The 23,840-nt window shown below is 39.8% G+C and overlaps 2 protein-coding genes across 2 annotated transcripts in view; both read left to right on the top strand.

Moving 5' to 3' along the window:
* DHCR7 (7-dehydrocholesterol reductase) overlaps positions 1-23,840 on the top strand; it is a 300,532-nt gene that overhangs the window by 96,456 nt on the left and 180,236 nt on the right. The gene's annotated exons all lie outside the window — the stretch shown is intronic.
* Positions 1,405-10,418, top strand: LOC138144959 (mas-related G-protein coupled receptor member D-like). Its single transcript, XM_069066561.1, has 2 exons — positions 1,405-1,510; positions 7,748-10,418. The coding sequence occupies exon 2, from the start codon at positions 7,768-7,770 to the stop codon at positions 8,740-8,742; it is 975 nt and encodes a 324-aa protein (XP_068922662.1). The 5' UTR covers positions 1,405-1,510; positions 7,748-7,767; the 3' UTR covers positions 8,743-10,418.

Here is a 23,840-nt window from a genome sequence, read left to right as displayed (position 1 = left end):
CTCTGTCCTTATATCTCTATATTTCTGTCTCTTTTCATTTGTGTATCTCTTTGCCTTTGTGTCTTCCCATCTCTTTGTCTCTGTCTCTCTGTTAATGTCTTGGTCTGCCTGCCTGCCTGTCTACTTGTCCATCTATCTAACTCTTGATATCTGCTTTTCTGTCTCCTTTTTGTCTCTATCTCTACTTTCTCTCTGCTTGTCTCTGTTTCTCTGTCTCTGTTTCTTTGTCTCTCTGTGTCTCTGTCTCTGTCATACACACATGTAATGGTAATGAGAGTTTAAAGACCTTCCCTGCCCCTTAATAAGCCTAAATTGAACTTGAGGACTTTTCCTGATTTGAAAACAAACTCTGCCCCCTAATAGACTACATGTGCTCACATGGAGCCTGTGGTGGGAAGAGTTTGCTGAAGGGCTGAGCAGAGCCTGCAGGAGAAGCCTGCTTGAGGAGGCTTGTTTTGCAGGGATGCACAACTTTTGTTACTTTGTAGCCAAGTGGGTCAGGAGGGCTGTGATGTTTTCTGACCCCGGAGAAGGATATATATACCCTGAGCCAAGGTTTTGCTTTGGGGCTCACTTTGGGAAGAGTTGTGTGATTTGGCCAGATGAGACTCTGGGCAGCTGTGGAGCCCCCAGCCTCGAAACCCCAGATGCTGGTGCTTCTCTCTCTGGTGACTAACTGTTTGTATGTGATAGTCAGACAGCTGGAAGCCCTGTCTGTTGGTCTACTGAACTGTGTTATTTTCTCTCTATATATTTTTGCTTGCTTGTAACTTCTTTTTGTATTCTCTGAAGTTCAGGGTGCTGACTTTTTCCCCTGAACTAGGTAAATGACATATGATTGATTGATTAAAGTAAGATGTTAACCCTTTTTGAGTTGCTTTTCTTTAGAATAGCAGATCAAAGAAGCTGTGTTAGCAGCCATCCTGGGTATGCTGGGGTCTTGCTGCTACAACACATAATCTGCAACCAGAAAGCCATTTGGAGAGTTCCATTTGTGGGGTGACTGGGTGGGGAGGGACCTTGGAAAGGACTGGATACACTGGAACTTCCTGGTAATTGGTGACAAACTGTGTTGTATGTATGTATCGAAGGGGTGGAAGATCCCCTGAGGCAGAAGATACGGAGCATGGTCCTCAGACAAGAAGAATAGGAGCCTAAGAGGAATGTGGGTGCCCAGAGAACATGCTGGTCTGTCAACCACGAAGGTGGGGAGGGAAGCAAAGAGTGATGCAAAGTGGTCCATGACACTGAGAACATTTACCTGTGGAGGGGAAGGGCAGGTCATGAGACAAAAGAGGAAGAAGGGCCTGAGTGTAATAACAGGGAAATGCTGAAGCAATCTCTTTTCCAAGTGCCCGGGCTCTGATTGGCTAGTGACGTCTAGACAGGAAGCTGTGGGTTTATGAGTCCTCATGATAGTGCTTGCTCAGGCCTTGCTTCTAACCAGAGGCTTCTGAGGCTTTCTCCAGAGCCAGAGGGCAAAGAAGCATCCTCAAACCTGCCATTCAAGGTGAGGTTCTTTCTCCTCAAGCCCCTTCTGCTGCTGCTCCAGAGTGCATGATGACAAGAGTATGTGTTGGAGAGCAACCCTTGATCTGAGTCATGGGAAAGGGGAGGATTCAGCTTCGATGGCCATTCTTTGGGGGCTGCTAATAGAATGAGAAGTAGGAGGAAATGTGGTCCTTCCTCTGGTGAGCTTCCTAGACCATCTACATTCACATCTGAACAGCTGCTAAGATTTGAAATCATCAAGATAAAGAGATGAATGCAAGTGTTTGTCTCTATTGGGGAAGGCACCTCTGTGCCTGTGTCTGGGGGCCTTGATGACCCCCAAGGGAGACCAGATTTCCAACTTCCCCCAAATCCAATTATATCGACTTTTTGAGGAGGCATGATTTTTTGTTATAATTTTTTTTTGACATATTGAGTTCTAAGCTTTCTTTTAGGTAATTACTTTTTTTTGTCGCAGGATCCTGACTGTGACTAGCTATTTGATTACTTTCTTCCTAATTGCTGCAAGATTTTTTCTCTCTAACCTGGAAACTCAGGATTTTGTGTGTGACATTTTGGAGTATGTTCAATTTGGAGGTTCTTTAGGATGAGACAAATACAGTCTTTCTATTTTTACTTTGCTACATGTCTGTTGTAGCTCTTATGTTTTGTTGAAAATATGCAAATATTTTTGTTTGGTCATGGGTTTCAGGTCACCCAAGAATTTTTAAATCATTCCTCTTAATCTTTTTTCAGGTGAAGGTTTTGTTTCCATTTATTTGTTTTTGTTAGTAGATAAATCTACACTCTAACTATGAAGTCTTTTGCCTTGGTTCTATTTCCCCCCACATATCATTAGTAGATTCTGTTGGCTCTAGTATTATGATTATAAATCCAAATTGGTCATAAGTAGGGAAAGAAATAAGGATTTTGAAAACACTAGTTACTATGTGCTAGATATTGTGCTAAGGGCTTAACAAATATTCTTATTAACGTTTCATTCCATATTTTTACATCAGTATTCATTATAGATGCTCATATATAACGTTCTTTCCTTCTTTCTTCCTTCCTTCCTTTCTTTCTTTCCTCCCTTCCTTCTTTCTTTCCTTCTTCCTTCCTTCCTTCCTTCCTTCCTTCCTTCCTTCCTTCCTTCCTTCCTTCCTTCCTTCCTTCCTTCCTTCCTTCCTTCCTTTCTTTCTTTCTTTCTTTCTTTCTTTCTTTCTTTCTTTCTTTCTTTCTTTCTTTCTTTTCTTCCTTTCCTTCTTTCTTTTGCTTTCTTTCTTTTTTGCCTTTATCATGCACTATCTTAGGTGTCCAGCTCATATTTATCTCATAGGAGTTTAGTAAGATTGCTGATTTCTCTATTTAAAATATATATAATATATATATATATATACATATAATATTGGAATGAATTCTTATTTGAATATTGATATCATTCACTTGTAGTTCTCTCTAGCTCTGTTTCCCTTTCCACCCATTCCTTTTTATAAAGATTAGGTTAAAAAAGATTGAATTAGGACATTCTCTATTTTTAATTTTCTTTATCTAAATCTTTTATGATTCCATATTTTTTAAGCCATTTCACTTAAATGATCAATTTTGTTGGCATATAGGACTGGATTTCTGCTTTTGTTGGTAAAGAAAACACTTTGGTTGGAGAAATGGATTTCTGCCAATTCAAGTCAGCATTTTAGCCTAATGACTTGTTGAGGGTGGGAAAGAAGATATGTCAGAGGTGAGATTTGACTGGAGGCATTGCTAGCCATCCACTATCTGTTATTTTCATTGTTATTGGTCATTCATTTCAGTCATGTCCAACTCTTCATGACCCTGTTTGCATTTATCTTGGCAAAGATACTGGAGTAGTTTGCCATTTCCTTCTCCAGTTTATTTTACAGATAAGGAAACTGAGGCAAAGAGGGTAAAGTGACTTGCCCAGGGTCACACAGTTAGTAAGTTTCTGAGGCCAGATTTGAACTCAGGGAGATAAGACTTCCTGAATCCAGGCCTGGTTCTCTATCCACTGGGCCACCTAGCTGCCCTTACCATCCGCTATATAGTCCTCACATATAATTGGGTAAAATGGCTTTTAGCCCATTTATTTATCTCCTCAACTTGAGAATTCTCATTATTTTCATTATTATTATTGGAATTTGGTTTTCCTTTATTTTTATTTTAAAATTAAACTAGGTAATGGGTTATCTACTTTATTAGTATTTCACAAAAAGAATAATTTTATTTATCTACTTCCTTTTTCACTTTTGCTGATCTTTTCCTCAATTTCCAGTAAGAAGGTCAAAGCTCAATCCCTGCAGCAGCTCACATTCTAGTGAGGAAGGTCACTTTCCAGACAGTCCATCGAAAAGGTGGTCTCAAAAGCTAGGTAGGAGGAGGGCCAGAGGGGCTGGGAGAGGCCTCTGGCAGAGGCTTAGAGGTGAGCTGAGTGTCCCTGAAAGATGGTAACTGAGGTGGAGAGGAGGAGCAGGCCAAGAAGGCATGACAGTGGGTGAAAAGGTGCTGCGTCAGGCTACAGAATCTGGGGCAGCAGGAACAACGCACAGGCCAGTGGGGATCACAATGGGAGAGAATGGAAGGGTCCATTTTAAAGACCCTTTAAGTGATTTAAATGCCAATAACAGGAGTAGGTTGCCCAGTAGACAGAACACTGGGCCCAGAATCAGGAAGACTCATCTCTCTGAGTTCAAATTTGGCCTCAGACACTTACTAGTTATGTGACTCTCAGCAAGTCACTTAGCCCTCTTTGCCTGTTTCCTTATCTGTAAAATGAGCTGGAGAAGGAAATGGCAAACTGCTCCAGCATCTCTGATAAGAAAACCTGAAAAGAAGCTGCAAAGAACACGAGTGAACATGACTAAACAACAACAAAATTGATGAGGTTTTTATTAAGTAGACAGTGACATGATCACATATGTGCATCAGAGAAATAACTTTGGCAGCTAAATAGAAGATAGTTTGGAATATAAGGAGACAAGGCAGAGAGAAAAACCAAAAGGGAAGAGTGGCATCGGTTGGCATGACTGAGAGGAAGATCCAGCCAAGGAAACTGAGGAAGAACTGTCCTCTAGGGAGGGGGAGAACCAGGAGAGAGCACTGGCCTGAAAATCTCTTTACGACTGGAGGGTTGTCAACAGTATTCAAGGCTGAAGGGGCGTCAGGAGAGATGAGGATTAGGAAAAGGCCCTGAGATCTCATAATGACAAAATCACTTGGAAATTTGGAGAATGATGAGGTCAGAAGCCACTTTGAAGAGAGTGTAGAAATGCATGAGAGACAAGGAAGGGGAGGCACAGGCTGGACTCATTTTTCTCACATAGTCTTTCTGGGAAGGGGCAGTGGATGAGATGGGGATGAGAGCTTTGGGCTCAGCTGGGGAATGTGTAGGGTTTTTTTAAGAATGAGAGAAACATGAACATCCTTGTGTGGAGCAGAGGAGATGCCCACAGATAGAGAGAAATTGGAAATTGGACAGAGAGCCGGGCTGTGATGGTGGGGGCAATGTGCTGAAGCCGATCAGAAGGAATGGAATGCTGATGGTTTACCCTGGAAAAGTGAAGCATCCCTCGTCGTGGGCAGTGCAGCTGGAGGAAGAGATAGTAAAGGAAGATAGCTGAGTATGTGGCAGAAGAGCAGGAAGGAAAGGGAGCCCTCAGTTTCCCTTTTATTATATTCTCCTCCTCTTTTGCTCTCTTAAAGCAAACAAAGTAAGTTAAATCAAGAAGCAATTATTAAGAACCTACTACGTGCGAGACACTGCGAGATGTGTTGGAGATGCAAAGAAAGGCAGAAAGCAGTCTCAGCTCTCAAGGATTCATTCTGGAGTCTTTGGGGTCATTCTGTCCTTATGTTCTCAGGCTCTCCTTACGATCATTGTGAAATTATTCTCTGCTCTTTTATCTTCACAATTTCTTAACCTATCATATTTCTTCATTATCCAAGAGGTTTTCTTGCATTGATCCATGACCTCAGCTTCAGTTCATAAACTGGGCCGGACTCTTTCTTCTGCACAATGGGATCCTCAGGCCCCATTCCTCACTTCAGTGTCCTAGAACAGAACACAGCTGTACTAGGGCTCTGTCTTGCCACTCCCACTGCTACCTTCACATACAACCGTCATATAAAACAAAACTGGAGGTATCCAAGAAAGTAAAAGATAACAGAGGTGACACACGAAGGGGACCTTGGAGCCCCTTTACCCCTACCTGAAACCTATACATCAGTAGGATCAAGATTCAATCAAGGAGCTTTGGATTCTATATTCTTCTGACCATAGGAGAAGGAGGGAGTACATGATAGTATTAGAAGTTTTCCCCAGGACTTCCCATTTCTTTTTTTCTTTTTTTTTTGCTTTTTTGGTGGGGGAAAGGTAGGGCAATTGGGGTTAAATGACTTGCCCAAGGTCACATGGCTAGTTTTTTGGTAAGTGTCTGAGGCCGGATTTGAACTCAGGTCCTCCTGACTCCAGAGCTGGTGCCCTATTCACTATGCCACCTAGCCTCCCTGACTTCCCCTTTCTTATATTGGGAATCCTGAGTTGATTTTCTGGTCCTGGATAAGGTCAACTTGGTATTTGACATAAGGAGAAGTGGGGACCTCTTCACATGGCTTTAATTGTTTTCCATTTCTGAAATCACAGGAATGGGAGAGGGGCAACAATTAGCTAAGAAACTGAAGTTTCAGGTGAGGAAGATTCAAAGTAGAAGTTGTAGGCAAGGGGGGGGGGATGTTATTCCAGAAAAAAAATCAGGGAAGAAAGAGGGAGAGATCCTTCAGAAACTAGAAAATGTTGTTGGAGCCTTGACTGCTATTAAGTGGGGGAAGAACAGAACTAAACTACAGCACAGGGATCCCTCCCTTCCCCAGGCAAACCATTGTCCTTGGTCTAACTGCAAGTTTACAAGTTTTGGGTTTTTCTTTCCTGTCTCCCATCAAGCCTAGTTTTACTGCACAGTAATATCTGCAGTACTCTACTTGTACCTTCTGGGAGAGAGCAAAGCCAACGGACTTCCTCCCATGTCAATCCTTCAAATGATTGGAGATAGAAAGGGGTTAATATCCAATGAAGCTGGCTGAATAATCCTCAGCTCCTCAAAACATCAGACCTAATGATGAACACTGGATTTTTAAACTTAGCTCCTGTGACTCTATATTTGAAAATTAAAAAAAATATATATATTTCTTTAATTTTTTAAAATTCAATTGACTGCTAATTGAAACAATCCCTGCTTTTATTCCCTTACTCCTTTCTTGGTGAAGCTCTTCTGTATTTCCAGCCTTCTGTTCCATGGGTTGCACTTTAAAAGTTCAGATTGGACATCTTTCTTTGCATCTGCTTGGTGCCTGTGGACTGTCCCTGCTTATCTTCTTTCCTTTCCTGCCCTTGCAGGGCCTGACTTGAAGGTTCCTCTCATAGCTCCACTTAGGGATAGTCTCAAGGGATCCTTTCTGTTTTGCCCCTGTCTAGACAGTGATGATCTTTCTAATGTCTCCAAGTCAGTAACATATTATGGCTGCAGTGAGGGCAAGACCTAGCCCTGGTGTGCGTAGGTTGTTGGTGTTCATAGCAGTAAACCAACCAACCAACACTTAATGTGCATGTATTGTCATGGTCAAGACGCTGGGCTTAACACAGGAGACAGAGGAAAATAACATTTCTTGTTTGCACTTTGCAAACTTTACAGCATTAGAGAAATGCTAGCCATTGTAATTATGAGAGACCAGGCTCGGGTTCCCACACCTGTAATTCCAGCTCTGAGAGAGGCTGAAGATGACACATTTGGGGAGCTCAAGTTCACATTAAGCTCAGTATTAACATGTTAAACCTGCAGGGGTGGGGGTGGGGAGGCTGCATGGGCTGCCCCAGGAGAGACAGACTGGACCATGGCAGTAACTGGACAGATCACGGTTCTCTTGCTTAGAGGTAGTGGGCTTGCCAGCCTGGGTGACATGGGGAGGCTTAGTGCTAAGTTTGTTTTTCATTCTAATGGCAGAATCTGAAGTGATGCTATAGAGATGGAAAAGATATGTAGGCCATGGAGTCATTGCTTCAGGATCACTCGATCAGAGCAAATGCACTTTTGATACCATCCTTGGTACCCTAACTGACATAGACGAGAAGAAACAAGGAACTAGAAAAGCTTGTGAAATCTTCTATAATATGCCTCTATTTTAGTCCTTCCCAGCAATAACTATCCCTGAAATTTCTAATGCATTTCCTTCTCGTTTCTGTTAACAGGAGTCGCAAGCATAAGACCCATGGTGCCATCTGCCCTCATCACTGAAATGCCTCAGAACCATTCTGAGCAGACTTCTGGGCCCACTACCTCACAGAACAGCACAACAGACGCATTTGATGAGTTTGTGAGATGCCTTACTCTGTTCACATGCCTTTGTGGGGTACTGGGAAATGGAATTGTTCTCTGGCTTCTCACTTTCCAAATTAAAAGGACCCCTTTTTCATTCTATGTCCTCAGTTTAGCGGGAAGTGATTTCACCTACCTTTTTTTGGAAGTAATTTGGGTAATCAATTACCTGATATACCGCCCAATGTTTCAAAATACTGTTAATTTATTAACAAACATGGGTCTACATGTCACTTTTACAGTAGGTCTGGGCCTATTGGCATCAATCAGCACTCAGCGTTGTCTGTCCGTCCTCTTTCCAATATGGTACCGAAATCACCACCCAAAGAGGGGGCCAATGTTGGTGTGTGGCTTGCTCTGGATTTTGTCCCTTCTGCTCAATTTGCCGAAGGTTTACTACTGTGTTGTGCGGGTAGTAATCCTGCACCCCTCTGTTTGTGTCACAGTGAGTAAATTCTCAGGAGCGCTGATGCTTTCCATGCTTCTGTTAATGGCCCTGTCCAGTCTGATTCTCTTCGTCAGAATCGTGTGGAGTGCCAGGAAATATAAGCCCAAAAAGCTGGTCGTCCTCATCCTGATGACGGTCCTTGTCTTCCTCCTCTGTGCTGTTCCTCATGGCATCAATCACTCTGTTTTCAACTGGCAAGCCATGTACAACCACACCTTTCACGAGATCTCCTACTTCCTGTCTTGTGTGAACAGCAGTGCCAACCCCTTCATTTACTTCTTCATTGGGAGCCTCAGACATCAGAGACTGAAGGAGCCTCTAAGGGTTGTTCTCCAGAGAGCCCTGAGAGATGACAGTGACCCTTCCGAGGACAGGGGGACTTCTTCCCGGACAGATACAACATTGGATGCACCAGCGTGAGTCTGGACAATTTGTTGGAGAGACTCTTGAGAGCAGTGGCCCTATCTTTGAATGTTTTCTTCAGCAGAACCCTAGCCTTAGTCTATTCCTCACCAGAACAGGAAATAGAACTTTCTTCCTTATTTAATCAACCAAAAGCTTATTGATTGCTTACTATATGCCGAGCAGTGTGCTGGTGGCAGGGAGCCAAAAAAAATGAAGTGGGTCTTGCCTTCAAGGAGCTCATATTTTGTTGGGGAAGACAGACATGTACACATGCAGGTAGATGTAAAGCAGATATAATGAAGATAAATGTGAATTTTGGGAAGAAAAACATTAGCAGTTGGTGGGATCAGGAAAGATGTCATAGGTGGTACCTAACTGAATCTCAAAGGAAACCAGGAATTCTAAGAGGGAGAGTTGATGAAGAAGTGCCTTCTGTGTAGGAGGAACAGTCTGGGCAAAGTCAAGGATATGGGGGATACAGTATGATGTGTGGCAGTGAGGACGGAGTGAACTGCAGAAATAGCAGGAGGTTAGTACAAATGCAGGGGGTGGGGTGCAGCATTATGTGTGATAAATAGTAAATATTTGAGTTTGGTTAACCTACTGAGGACAGGAAGGGCAGGAAGATAATTGGATCATAGACAAAGAGATAGAGAGACAGAGAGAAGTGGAAGGCAGCAACTGTGGCAGAATATCTGGAGAATAAGAATACGAGTCATTCCAGTTGCTAAATGATCCAGTAAAGAAGTCTAAAAAATTTATAATCTTATAAAAATGCTCTAAATCATCATTGAATAGAGAACTACAGATGAAAACAACCTTGAGATATAATTTTACATCTACCAAATTGGCTAAAAAGATAGAAGGGGAAAGTGACAGATGTTGGAGGGGATGTGGGACAATTGGGACACTATTGTTTGTGGAATCATGAACTGATCCAACCATTTTGGAAAGCAATCTGGAATTGTGCCAGATAGTTATTAAAGTACCTATACCCTTTGATCCAGCAATACTACTACTCAGTCTATTTCACAAGATTATAGGGAAAAAAGAAAAGAAACTATATGCTCTAAAATATTTATAATCACTCTTTGTGGTGGCAAAGAACTGAAAACTACAGGAAGCTCCCTCAATTGGGGAATGACTGAACAAGTTGTGGTGTATAATTGTGATGGAATATTACCATTCCATAAGAAATGATGAGCTCAACAATTTTAGGAAAACATGGAAAGACTCATACAAAATAATGAAGACCTAAATGAACAGAAACAAGAGAACGCTGAATACAGTAATATCAATATTCTTTTAAGAATGACTGAGCAAATGAATCATTTTGTCTTTTATTAATACTCAAATAAGCTATAAAGGACACATGAAGAAAGATGCTATCTGCATCCAGAGAAAGAACTGATAAATAGAAGTATGTATAGAACAATTTTACACACACAAATATATGTGTATGTATGTGTATGTATACACACATCTATTTCTGTATGATGGTAGTCATCTCTAGGCAAGGGGGGAGGGAAGAAAAAAGGAAAAAAAACATGAAAATTTTGTTGTATATTTGAAGGGAAGAGCAAATTGTGCACAGTAGATTTGCAATTTCATGTACAATCGTCTTTTTTATTGTACTGTATTATGAAAATGCTTGTTTTATTCCATAAATTAAAAATAAAATTAAAAAAAGACTCTGGATGTATATCCCAAGTCCTAGATAATATGGGATAGAATCAAAGGCTATCAATAGAAAGTTGTAATTAATGTTATGTTTATGTTAATTATTATTAATTACATTTATAATTTATAATAATTGACATTAATAATTGACATAAATATCTAGAATTTATATAACCCTTTAAAATTTGTAACGTGCCTTACTTCTATTATTTCCTTGACCATCACAGCAACCCTAGGACATGGGTGCTCTTGCTATCTGCTTTACAGATGAGGACCCTGAAGCTCAGAAAAGTGAAGAGATTTGCTCAGTCATACAACTAGTAAAAGAGTGTAAAGTAGGAGTTGTAGCGAATGAAAGTGACCTGTCCAAGGTTACATGACTAGGGAGGATTGCAAAGGAGACTCAAGCCAAGTTTGCATCTCTTACCATAAGAACAAACTGAGAAGTTTCTGCCTGTGCTCAACTTTGGAACCTGAGGATAGAGAGAAGGTCTGCTCTCATCAGCCCTGCTCTCTCTGCTCTCATCTCTGCTGTCACATTCCTTGTAACACATCAAGGCATGTGTCCCTGAAACATTTCTGTATGTACTTTTATGGTTAAAACTGAAAGGAAGTATGGAGGTCTGAAAGAACATATATTCAAGGTTATAAGAAGAGACTGAAATATACACTGAAAGAAAAACAAAAGCCACCATTCTGCCTTTTTCCCTGGTGATGTCCCCTATGCTTTGCCCAGTTGGTCACAATGGCTCTTTCTAATGGAAAAACCCTGCCTCTCCCATTCTAGATGTACCCGGTCCAAGCACCTCAGTTTACTATTTTATAGAGGACTTGATTATTGAACAGGGATCTAAGAGGTACCACTGAAGTAAAGGCGGAAGAACTCCATTAGTAACTTTTTTTTCGGAAGAGGTATTATGGACAGAGCTGTGACAAGTACATATTATTACTAATGTTTATTCCTATGCTTTATTTCTTCCAATTGTTCTTAATATTAAAATATTTGGGAAAACAAATATGTATGCCAAACCTTTTCACATATTAAATGTTGAGCCATCTTTCTTCCTTCTAAGACAGTCACTTCAAGGAATAGCTACTAAAAAAAAAGGTCAAACAGGAAGAATGAATGAGTGAACGACTTTTAAAAAAGCATTTGTTAAACACTCATGCGTCAAGACTGAGCCAGGGGTTGGGGATCCAAGTAAAAAAAATCAAGCTATGCATGCTCTCAAAGAGCTCACAATTTGATTCTGACGCACAGAGCATCTATGAGAAGTCAACGGCTGTAGGGCAGATGGAAAGGGCTGTGAGTTCTAACAGGGGAGCAGCGGGACTATGGCAAGCCCCAAGCATCACTTTTCTGGGGACTAGAAATCCTCTGAGGGGAGCTAGCGACAAGATGGTCAGGGATTCAGTGGCAGGGACAATGTCAAGGTCCAGTTGTTTTTCACCCCACTGGTATGATTGTGGGTACCAGTTGGGATTTGGTGACTCTCAGTTAACCTAAACTATGTGAGCAGCCAGGTCAATTTTTATATTGGACCATGAAGGATGAGAGATCAGGAGAGAGATCAAAAGAAGGTAACTGCTAGATTATTTTTAAATCCAAGGATTGATTTCCCTTCTAAATAGAATTGCTCATTAACAAGCAACAATATATGTGTATTACATAAACTTAAAAAAAATCAGTAATGGTATTCTCTCTGTGTCTGTCTCTCTTCTCTCTGTCTGTCTGTCTCTCTCTTCTCTTTCTCCCCCTCACTCTCCTTTCTCTCCTTTCTGTCTCTCTCTTTTTTTTTTCTGGTTTCTAAAATTTTATTTTAGACTCAAATCAAATCACAAATAGAGAAAAGAAACAAAAGCATATCATAAACTCAAATATTGGAGCTTAAATATAGTTAGAAGAAAACATATCATGTGCATTGCAGAACACGAGAAAGGATTCAAATTATGTAACAAAAGATTTACATTTCAAGAAAACCTGTATGATAAATAATACTCATTGTGTTGAGAATTGTCCATCTTTTCTCTGCTTCCTTGTGCGTTTTTTTTTGTTCTCTATTGTGTACTTTTTTACTTTGTTCTTTTTTTCCCTCCCCCCAACCCTCCTCCCCCCGAAGGCTACAATAAAGTTTAGAAATGTCACTCTATAGCTATAGATATATACATACACACATACATACGTATATGGAAATGTATTCTCCTAAACCTATTCTACTCCTGACCTTTGTTTTTTATGTATGATTATATAATTTTTTTCATATCCCTTCTTCCTCTTTGCTTCTACCCACTGCCTTGCCCTCCTATGACTACCCCCCCCCCTTGCAGGATCCCTCCCCTATCCTTCCATTCCCATAGGTCTAAACACCCTTCTATACCCCTATTTTACCTATTACCTCACTCTTCCCTCTGAAGATCCCTCCCTTGTCCTCTCCCCTCCTCTTTATGCCCCTACAATTTTATTTCTTCTGAATTTAGAAGAATTTTATACTCTTCTAAATGTATATGTATTGTTCCATCTTAAACCCATTCCGGATGAAAGCAGATTACCAGAACTACCAGCCCTCTTCCCCCATCTAATTCCTCTGTATCAATTCTTCCTTTTGCACCTCAAATAATTACTCTTTTAAACCATTCCTAAATGGTTTTACTTTTAAAATTCATATCATTCTCTGATTTACCCTAATCCTTCTTATAAACTGCCCAATTATTGCTAAGAATATTAGACATACATTTTACATTTTACATATATAAAAAGTAAACAGTCTGTCCTTATGGGTCCCTTATATTCAGTCTTTGTTATATGCCTTATATTTCTCTTGGTTGTTATATATTGAATCTTCTATCAAATTCAAGATTCTTTTTAAACAAAGTCTTGAAAGACTAAGAGTTTATCAAATGTCCATTTTTTCCATTCAGGATAATATTTAACTTTGCAGGGTATATTTTTGGTTGGAACCCCAGTTCTTTTGTTCTTCAATATGTTGTGTTCCAAGACCTATGGTCCTTTAATGTCTCTCCTGCTAGGTCCTGTGTAATTCTAATTGTGGCACCATCATATTTAATTTGCTTTAATCTTGATGCTTTTAATATTTTTTCATTGAGCTGGGGGTTTCAAAATTTGACTATGATATTCCTACAAATTTTCCTCATAGGATCTCTCTTAAGTGGTGATAGTTGATTTTTTTCTATTTCTATTTTCCTCCCTCTTTCCAATGCTTCAGGACAATTTTCTTTGATTATTTCTTATATCATTGCATCAAGATTCTTTTTTTTTATTGTGACTTTCAATTTATCCAATTATTTTTATATTTTCTCTTCTTGATCTATTCTCCAAATATATTTTTACCTTATAAGATGTTTCACTTCCTCTTCTATTTTTTCATTATTTATATTTATATTTATATGTTGTTTAATCATTTCTTGATCTCTTATCATTTTACTGGTTTCACTTTGCCCAATTCTAATCTTCAACATATCATTTTCTTTCTTAAGATTCTGAGTTTCTTTTTCTAATTAGTTAACTTCCCTTTCACAGCCTTCTTGTTTTCTTGTATTCGTCTTCTTTTTTTTAGTTTTTCCTTCATCTTTCTCATTTGATTTTTGAAGTCTTTTTAAAGATCTTCTGTGAATTCCTTTTGGGCAGGTGTCCATTTGACATTACTCTTTGGGGGTTTCTTTACTTCATGATGATGAACCTTGGTCATCTCTCTTCCCGTAATAGGTTTCTATGGTTGAATTCTTTCTCCTTTGCCTGTGCATTGTTTTGTGTGGTAATATCCTAATTATTTGCAGTCACCTCTAGTCCTGGGGTATGGGAAATGGTGCCTCTTGCCCTAGATTTTCAGTTCTTCCTTTAGCCTGAAATAAAAGCAAAACTTTAACTTCCTGTAAGTGCCCACAGCTAAGGCTTTCTGCCCCACTGCTTCTGCACTCAACAGGCATGTACTGGTCTTTCCTTGCCACTGCCACTCTTCAAAGTATTTCTGGGTCCAGTTCTCTGGTCAGAAAACGTTCCCTCCATCTTCCTGGGCTCAGATGCCCAATTCCCCTCACTGTTCCTGGAGTAAAACTTTAAGTGTTTGGGGCTAAGGTAGCCTCTGAAAACAACTAATCACAGGGCTTGCTGCTGGCTGTTAAAACTGAACCTAGCCTGGAGGTGTTTACTCTTCACAGGGACCAAACCTCATCTTGGAATTTTTCTTCTGATTTCAAATTGTCCCAGCAGGACCCTGGTTATACCCTTGTTCTTATTTATCTCCGCCCACACTTTGTTCACCCTAATGTGCTATTTTACTTCTTTTGTGGGGGAAAATCTTGAAAGTTTGGAATTTTCTCACCTACTCTGCCACCTTCCCAGGATCCTCTCTAGAAAAGACTTATTCTTAACCAGAGAAGATCAGCAAGTGTCATGGCCTTTGAGATACACAAAGGCAAACAGCCTTATTTGGGAAGCTCCACTCATATCTTGTCTTCTCAGAAAGAACCTACACATCAGGGACCAAGAAGTCCCTAAATGAAGACCTTCCTTTGAACTTTCTTATAGGAATCTCTTCTTCACTTTTCTGTTAAACGGATCTATCCCTAAAAGTTAGAGAAATAAATATTTTCTCTTTTCTTGCCTAGTAGCACATGCTACCACTATTAATCATTAAAACATATGTATATATTGATTATTAACCATTAAGTCAAAAAAATTCATTGTGTGCCTGGATGCTTGCTTCTACTAAGGAAACTGTTTGGATTAAAAAGAGAAAACAATTTAGAGTGTGTATATAAAGCCCTCTGTAAATGACCAAAATGCTTCAGTAACCACTTGCTTATCCTCACTTTGTGTTTCTATGGAAGGGTAATGATGCTGCCTTGTTCACTAAAGTTATAAACCCAGAGACAGGCCATCCATGTGAGAATCCTCCCTGCCATGCTGGGCTAGTTGGCAAATAAGCCTGTCTTTTCCAAAATTTAGGCCCAATGATTATGGAAGTAAATATTATAATAAAGATAAATACTGTTTGGCCTCTGACAACCTGAGCCTCATTTGGCATCCGTTTTCTACCAAAGGAGGGGGCTGTATATGTGTCAGTATACATGTGTATATACATTATTAGTAATAGTGTTCTCTGCCTTTGTAACCTGGACCCCTCCTACCTTTCCAGTCTTCTTACATCTCGTGCTCTTTGGTCCAGAGACACAAAGAAGACGTCCTACCTCTCTGTTCCAGGCATTCCCTCTTCCTGGAATGCTCTCACTCACTTCTATCTACTGTCTTTCATTTAGTCCCAAATCAAATCTCAGCTTTTACCAGGAAGCCTTTTCCAGCTCCTCTTAATTCTAGCACTCCCTTTCTCTTAATTATTTCCCCTTTACCTTGTACGTAGCTTGTCTAAATCAATTTGTTCAAATCTTACCTCCCTCCTTAGATTGTGGACTCCTTGTAGGCAGAGGACATTTTTGCCTCTTTTTGCATCCCTGGCACTTAATGTGATACCTGGCACATGGTAGATGATTACGAAATGTTTATTCATTGGTTTATTTATTGAGGGAAGTCAGCAAAGTCAAGAAACAGAGACAAGGAGAGAAGACATTACAAGGAAGGGGGACAGTCAGTGATAATGCCCACACTTTGGAGAAGTGTTGGTCAAAAGGCACAGGGCTCAGAATCAGAAAAGGCGACCTTGAAGGGATTTGGAATGTCACTCAGTACATCTCCTTCCTACTACAAATGAAACTCATTTTGAAAATAGATTGAGTTCCATCCTCTACAATTTCCTGGAGCTTTAACATGTGGGAAAAGAACAAAAAGAAGAACTCAAAGCTTGGGTAGAAACATAAAGGTAGGAGGCTAAGGTCATGTATCTAAAACACATGCAGAAAACTGCTTTGCAGTGACCAACTAGACATGCCCAATGAAGAAGCAGAAAAGAGAGTGAGATTGCTGGTTAGTGTGTGTGTGTGTGTGTGTGTGTGTGTGTGTGTGTGTGTGTGTGTGTCTAGAGTGGGGCAGGGTTCCCTCTGCTTCTTAGCTAGGATACCCTCCCCCTTTCCTGAGTGCCTTCAGGTCATGGTGAGAAGGTTTCTGACCATTGGTTATTCAGAATCTGCCTGGATGGGAAGTGTGACAGAGGAAGTCAAGGTCAGGGTACGGGCAATGTGACTGAGGTACAAGAGGGGAATAAACTTGAGGTGTGAGTTTGTGGGTTCTTGCTTTGACAAGAAACATGTGATGACATCAGCCAAACCAGACAGAGCATTGAGTGAAGTGTCAAGCTCCAGAAGTGTCTATCTCTATTAGAGTGGGGGTTGGGGTATCACCAGCCACCATGGGGAGTCTCTTCCCTTTCTCCTCTTTATAATTGTGATGTGGGAAGGTTCAGGAGGGGAAGGAATATCTGATCACCTCCTGTGCCAATATACTCAGGTCATAGCCATTCCTTCAGAGAAAGTGGAATTCAGCTTAGAATTTAAAGTGGTTATAACTTCTGGGGATAGAGATTTCAGACCTTCATTAGAGTGACTGAACAGTCCCTAAATAATTTAAATGCTCTATCATTTATCTGTAATCTCATTTCACAAATGTACTCTAATCTACAAAGGAAGAACATAGTGTGTTGGGTCATATAAAGAGAGGAAAGAGAGAAAGTCTTGATAGGAGAGAGTAGAGATATTTTGATATAATTATGAAATAATTTATCATAATCCCTGCATTTTCAGTTAATATAGATAAGATAGAACCTGAGTCAAGGCACAAGGAGGCTAGAAAACATAGGAAACCCAAACTGATCTGGCCCCATTGGCATAGAGAGGTAGACTGAGGACTCAGGCTGAACTGTGGGCAACCAGACCATGTGGGGATCAGCAGTTCACTAAGATGTCTCTTTCTTTACAACATTAATTCATTTCCTTTTTTATCCATATCCTTTTTAATCTGTTATTTTCCTGTTTTTCTCCATCCTTATCAGTCACTATGATGATCTTCCTGTGATGTCATTATTTGAAATAAGCTTCTGAGAACTGATTCTTTCCCAACCTCAGAGATGTTCTGCCCTTTCTGCTCCTTCTTTGTTCTGTCACACTGCTTTAGTTGGATGACACCTGTGGTTTCCAAAGTGTGGAAAGTGACCTGTTGCAATAATGCTACAATGAGATTTGGAAAGGCCACTGTGGTTGAAACAGCCCAGTTTTTGTCATCTTTATCCTCTTCCATCTCCAGATGGCCTTAGGTGGGGAGTGGTCAAGAAAGGGTTAAGAAAAAGGTGGGTTTTTTTTCCCTTTTCAATTTTTAATTTAATATTTTAATTTTTCCCAATTATATGTAAAAACAATTTTACCATTCTTTTGGTTTTGGGGTGTTTTTGTCTTTTGGAGGGGGGAAGGCAGGGCAATTGGGGTTAAGTGACTTGCCCAATGTCACTAGTAAGTGTTAAGTGTCTGAGGCTGGATTTGAAATCAGGTCCTCTTGACTCCAGGACCAGTGCTCCATTCTCTGTGCCACTTAGCTGCCCCAGATTTAACATTCTTTTCTCAAATTTTGATTTCCAAATCCTCTCCCTCCTTTCCTTCCCCCGTTCATTGGAAGGTGAGCAATTTGACAAAGGTTATACACCTGTAGTCATGCAAAACACATTCTAGATAAGTCATGCTGTGAAAGAAAACACAGATAAAACCATCCTAGAAAAATAAAGAAAATAAATTAAAGGTACCTTTGATCTGCATTCAGATCTACTAGTTCTTTCTCTGGAGATCACCAGTAGCTTTCATTATAAAGTCCTTCAGAATTGTCTTGGATCATTGTGTTGCTGAAAATAGCTTAATTATTCATAGTAGATCATCATACGGTACTAGTAGTAATGATATTGTTACTGTGTCCAGTGTTCTCCTATTTCTGCTCACTTCACTTTGCATCCGTTCAGGTAAGTCTTTCCAAGTTTTTCTGAGAACATCCTGATGGTAATTTCTTAAAGCACAATAGTATTCCATTACAATCACATACAGCAATTTGTTCAGCCATGCCATAGTTGATGAACACTCCCTCAATTTGCATTTCTTTGCCACCACTAAAAGAGCTGCTGTAAATATTTTTGTACACAGAGGTCCTTTTCCTTTTTTTTTTTTTTTTTTTCTCTCTCTGGGGCACAGAACTAGCAATGGTACTGCTTGGTCAAAAGCTATGCATGGTTTTATAGGCCTTTGAGCATAGTTCCAAATCACTCTCCAGAATGGTTGAATCAGTATACAACTTCAACAGTACATTAGTACCCACATCCTTTCCAACATTTGTCATTTTCCTTTTCTGTCTTATTAGCCAATCTGTTAGGTGTGTGGTGGTAGCTCAAAGTTATTTTAATTTTAATTTTCTCTCTCTCTCTCTCTCCATAATAGTGATTTAGAGCATTTTTTTCATATGGTTATAGATAGCTATGATTACTTTGTCTGAAAAACTGCACATACATTTTGACCATTTGTCAGTTGAAGAATGGCTCTTATTTCTATAAATTTGACTCAGTTGTCTATATGTTTGAGAAATTAAGTCTTTCTCAGAGAAACTCACTGTAAAATTATTTTTCACAGTAATGATTACCAATGTCATGATATTAAGAGACACCCTGTTTTCCCTAGCTAAGACCAGCAAACAAGTTGTGCCCTGAGCTTGACATAACAACAGTCCTTTGCACTCACCCTTTGGATGATCTCAGACACAACAAAGTCCCAGAATTGTTTCATTAATTGCATTGCTTTGACCAGCACCAGGTGTTCTCTGAGCCTGGACAAGGATCTACTATATCAACTTTCTGGTCACGAAGCCCTGCTATGAATCAAACTCACCATATTGTTGCTGTTACCCCTCATTGTCGGGGTTACAGATCACTGCACAGTCATTGGTACAAGTATCGAGATTTGGACACACTAAAGCAGGTCCCACCACTAGGAGAGGGGCCCTGGAACATGTGTCCTTATTTGCAAGCCATTTGCCTCACTTTGAAATTGAACTTCTGTTTGATTCCTGACTCTCCTATCTCTATACCGTTCTGTTTGGCTCTGGCCACCCACAGATTAGAGATCAGTTCTATCCAGTTGACACCAACTATGTATTTCCATCTGTCCTATTTCCCCTCTATTTATCCTCCCTTCTCTCTCCTTTTACGCTGACCATTCTCGAAAATGTTTTCCTTCTGATTTTACCTCCCCCAAACTGCCCTCCCTTCTATCAGACCTCTTCTCCCCTCTCCCTTATCCCCTTTCCCTCCCACTTTCCTGTATGGTAAGATAGATTTCTACACCCAATGGATTTTGTATGTTATTGTCTCTTTGACCCAATTCCAATGAGAGTAAGACTCACATGCTCCCCTTGCCCTCCCCCCATTTCCTCCTCTACTGTAAAATCTTTTTGGACCTCTTTTATGTCAGATAATTTACTGCATTCTATCTCTCCCTTTCACCTTCTCCCAGTGCATTCTTCTTTCTCATACCTTAATTTTATTTTTTAAAATGATTGTGCTATCACATTGAGCTCACGTCTGTTCTTTCTATTTATACTCCTGACTGCCCTAACAATGAAAAAGTTTTTAGGAGTTTCAAGTATCATATTCCCATGTAAACCATTTAACCTTATTGAATTCCTTATGATTTCTCTTTCCTGTTTACCTTTTTATACTTCTTTTGACTCTTGTATTTGAAAGTGACATTTTCTATTCAGCTCTGGACTCTTCATCAGAAATGCTTGAAAGTCCTCTGTTTCAGTGGCAGCTAGGTGTTGCAGTGAATAGAGCACTGGCCCTGGAGTCAGGAGGACCTGAGTTCAAATCCAGCCTCAGACACTTAACACTTATTAGCTGCGTGACCTTGGGTAAGTCATTTAACCCAATTGCCTTGCCTTCCCCCCTCCAAAAAATAAAATAAAAAAAATCCTCTCTTTCATTGAATATCTATTTTCCCCCTGAAGGATTACACTCAGTTTTGCTAGGTAGGTGATTCTTGGTTGTAATCCTAGCTCCTTTGCCCTTGACAATATCATATTATATTCCAAGCCCTCCAATCCTTTAATGATAGAAACTGCTAAATCTTTTGTTGTCCTAACTGCGGCTTCACAATATTTGATTTTTTTTTTCTTTTTGACTACTTGAAGTATTGAACTCCTTGGCCTGGGAGCTCTGGAATTTGGCTATAATATTCATGGGAGTTTTCATTTTGGGATCTCTTTCAGAAGGTGATTAGTGAACTCTTTCATTTTCTCTTTTATCCTCTGGTTCTAGAATATCAGGACAGTTTTCCTTGGTAATTTCTTGAAAGATGATGTCTAGGCTCTTTTTTTGATTATGAGTTTCAGGTAGTCCAATAATTTTAAAATTATGTCTCCTGGATCTATTTTCCAGGTCTGTTGTTTTCCCAATGAGATATTTTACATATTTTTAAAAATTCTTTTGGTTTTATTTTTTTTTTGATGTCTCATAAAGGCATTTGCTTCCACCTGCCCAATTCTAATTTTTAGGAAATTATTTTTTTCAGTGAGATTTCTCTTCTTTTCCTTTGGCTAATTCTACTTTTAAAGGAGTTCTTCTCTTCAGTGAATATATATGCCAATTTGCTTTTCAAGGCATTCTTCTCTTCATTGGATGTTTGTACCTTTTTTTTTAGACATTTTTCCTAAGTTTGTTTTCTAAGGTATTATTTTCTTCAATATCTTTTTGAATCTCCTGTGTGTACCTTACCAAGTTATTGACTCTTTTCATGATTTTCTTGCATCACTTTCATTTGTCTTCCCAATTTTTCCTCTGTCTCTCTTACTCAATTTTCAAAATCCATTTTGAACTCTTCTATGACCTGAGCATAATTCATGTTTTTCTTTTAGGCTTTATGGATAGGAGTTTTGACTTTGTTTTCTTCTTCTGAGTTTGTGTTTTTATCTTCCCTGTCACCACGGTAACTTTCTATGGTCAGGATCTTTTTTATTTATTTATTTTTTTTGCAATTTGCTTACTTTCCCAGCCTATTTCTTTACTTTTAACTCTGTGCTGAAGTGTTCTTCTTCTGGGATACAGGCGGCATCATCCCAAGCTTTAGGTTTTTTGTGCAACTGTTTTCAGAGGTAATTCTGGGGCCTGTAAGTTTTTGGCCCTTCCAAGGTGGTAGGATCTAGAGAGAGGTGTGTTTACTATTCTCCTGTACTGTGCTGTCCATGAGTGACCACAAGCCCTCTTTTCCACCCTGGAACTGTGACCAGCATCCCTGCTCCCCTGTAGCCAGCTGCAAGCTCTGGTGTGCTAATGGTCATCCTTATTCTGGGACTGTGACCCAGATTCTTCCATGGGCAATGCAACAGGGTCCTGCCCCCACTGCCAGCAAAGGGACCCCTTACTGTCTGTGGCCTGAGAGGTCTGGAAACCGCCACTGCTGCCATGGATTCAGTGGACCTAAGCCCTGCTCTGACTTGCTGGGGCTATCTGTGCTGCTGTAACCTGAACTGAATTGTGCTCCTTTGTCACCCAGGTGCAACAGATCTTTCCTGCTGAACGTCTAAGCTGTCTTGGGCTGGAAAGTGTTTCTGTCTGTCTTTGTGGGTTCTGCTGCTCTAGAATTTGTTTAGAATCATTATTTAAAGATATTTGGTGAGACTTGGGGAAAAGCTCAGGAGCCTTTACTCTGACATCTTGGACCTGCCCCACCCTCACCCTGGAAGAGTTTTCAAGGACATTGCTGAGTGGGAACTCAAACCAACCTTTGCAACTGATGCCTTCACTTTCCTGTTACTCTTTCTGCCCGATTCCTGTTTCCTCCTATACTATATTAGTTTTTACTAATCACAGTTCTGGGCCTCTCTTCTCCATTGAATTCTAACCCTCGATCTGTACACATCTATGTCTGTCCCCCTTTCTTCCTCTTGACCTTGCAGACTAGTCTGATTGATGAGACCCAATTTCTACTGGGAGCAGGATCCCCCTTCAGACACTGATGAGGGATTAACTATAAAGGTTTATGCCTAAAACTAAAGGTGTTACAAAGGACGTAAGCCCATATTGTGCCAACATTCCTTTGGGATGTGGGAGAGTGGAAGAGCCAGAAACTGGGGGGTGGGGAATGATGTGATGCTCAATTATCCTTTTACTACCTCATCATCTTCATCTTCATCATCATCATCATTAGTATTAGTAGTGGTGATATGTATTAATACTAAGAAGTACCATTTGGTGGGTTCATTGAACTTTTCTCTTTTTATTATTGTTACATTAATTTCATTTGGGGGACATTTTTAGGTAACTAGGGGTATTAGAGAGGAATTTGAACCCTAGGGTTCCTCTCATTGCAGCATCTTTTGTTATGGTCTTTTTAGATCTTGAATTTCTCATTGTATTTGGTATACCAACTATCTTTGTATCTCATTGATATTAAACATTCTGGGGTTCAAGGTCCTCAGGTATAAAATGAAGGAGTTGGGCAAGGGAAACTCTTAAGATCCCTCATGATTCTGAATCTTCCTGTGAGCTCCAAATTCTGGGATCATATCTAGTGTAAATGCTCTCTGATTAAAATCTGATTTGGGTGGCCCTCGAACTGGTCATTATACAATTCATTCTTATATGGCACTTGCTAGGAAACTACAAAGAACAGCTAGATGTCACTCTTTACATCAAGGGGATAGAGGACTGACTCTGGAATTAGGAGGACCTGAGTTCAAATTTGGTCTCAGATACTTTATAGCTATGTGATCCTGGTCAAGTCACTTAACCCTTTTTCCCTCAATCTCCTCTTATGCAAAATGAGTCAGAGAAGGAAATGGTAAACCACTCCAGTATTTTTGCCAAGAAAATTGTGTTTCTTTAGTCATACATGACTAATAGACAAAAAAAGAAGAAGAATTAGGGCAGCTAGGTAGCATAGTAGATAGAATGCTGGGTCCAACTCAGTTTCTCTCTTATCTATATTAACTGAAAATATAGAGGTTATAATATATGTATGTATATATGTGTACTTATATATATATATAAACATATCAATATATACAAATATATACACACATGTATACACTTATACATATATAACACACATATTATATTTTCATCTATAGTTACACCATCTTTGTGTCTATATAGATAGAATATTGAAGTAGATGTGATTGTTTAAGTTGATCTCCATCCCCTTACATAATATATAGGTGAATATATCCACATACACAAGTATAGACACATAGTTATTTATATCCAGATTGATAGACAGACAGATAGGTGATAAGAGATAGAAATAGATAGCTCTCTCTTTCTCTATTTTCTATCTGAAGCCTGGGGTGGTAAAGAGCTGGGGTATCCTAAAAGGAGTCACATCCCTTGGTATTCTGCTCTGTTACATGTTTTCTCTGGCCAAGTCATTGCTGTATCTGTTTACTCCAAGAGAATGACATTGGGTTTCTACATTGTTGTGTGTACGTCTCCCTTTTGGAGACA

Source organism: Petaurus breviceps, unplaced genomic scaffold (genome assembly GCF_028583685.1).
Source record: "Petaurus breviceps papuanus isolate PSGF00001 unplaced genomic scaffold, PetGlider_PUasm1.0 90721, whole genome shotgun sequence".
NCBI classification, from domain to species: domain Eukaryota; kingdom Metazoa; phylum Chordata; class Mammalia; order Diprotodontia; family Petauridae; genus Petaurus; species Petaurus breviceps.
This window is presented reverse-complemented; position numbering and strand designations above follow the sequence as displayed.

Excerpts from the sequence above, each read along its gene's own strand:
- LOC138144959 (XM_069066561.1), top strand. The coding sequence starts at position 7,768 with ATGGTGCCATCTGCCCTCATCACTGAAATGCCTCAGAACCATTCTGAG.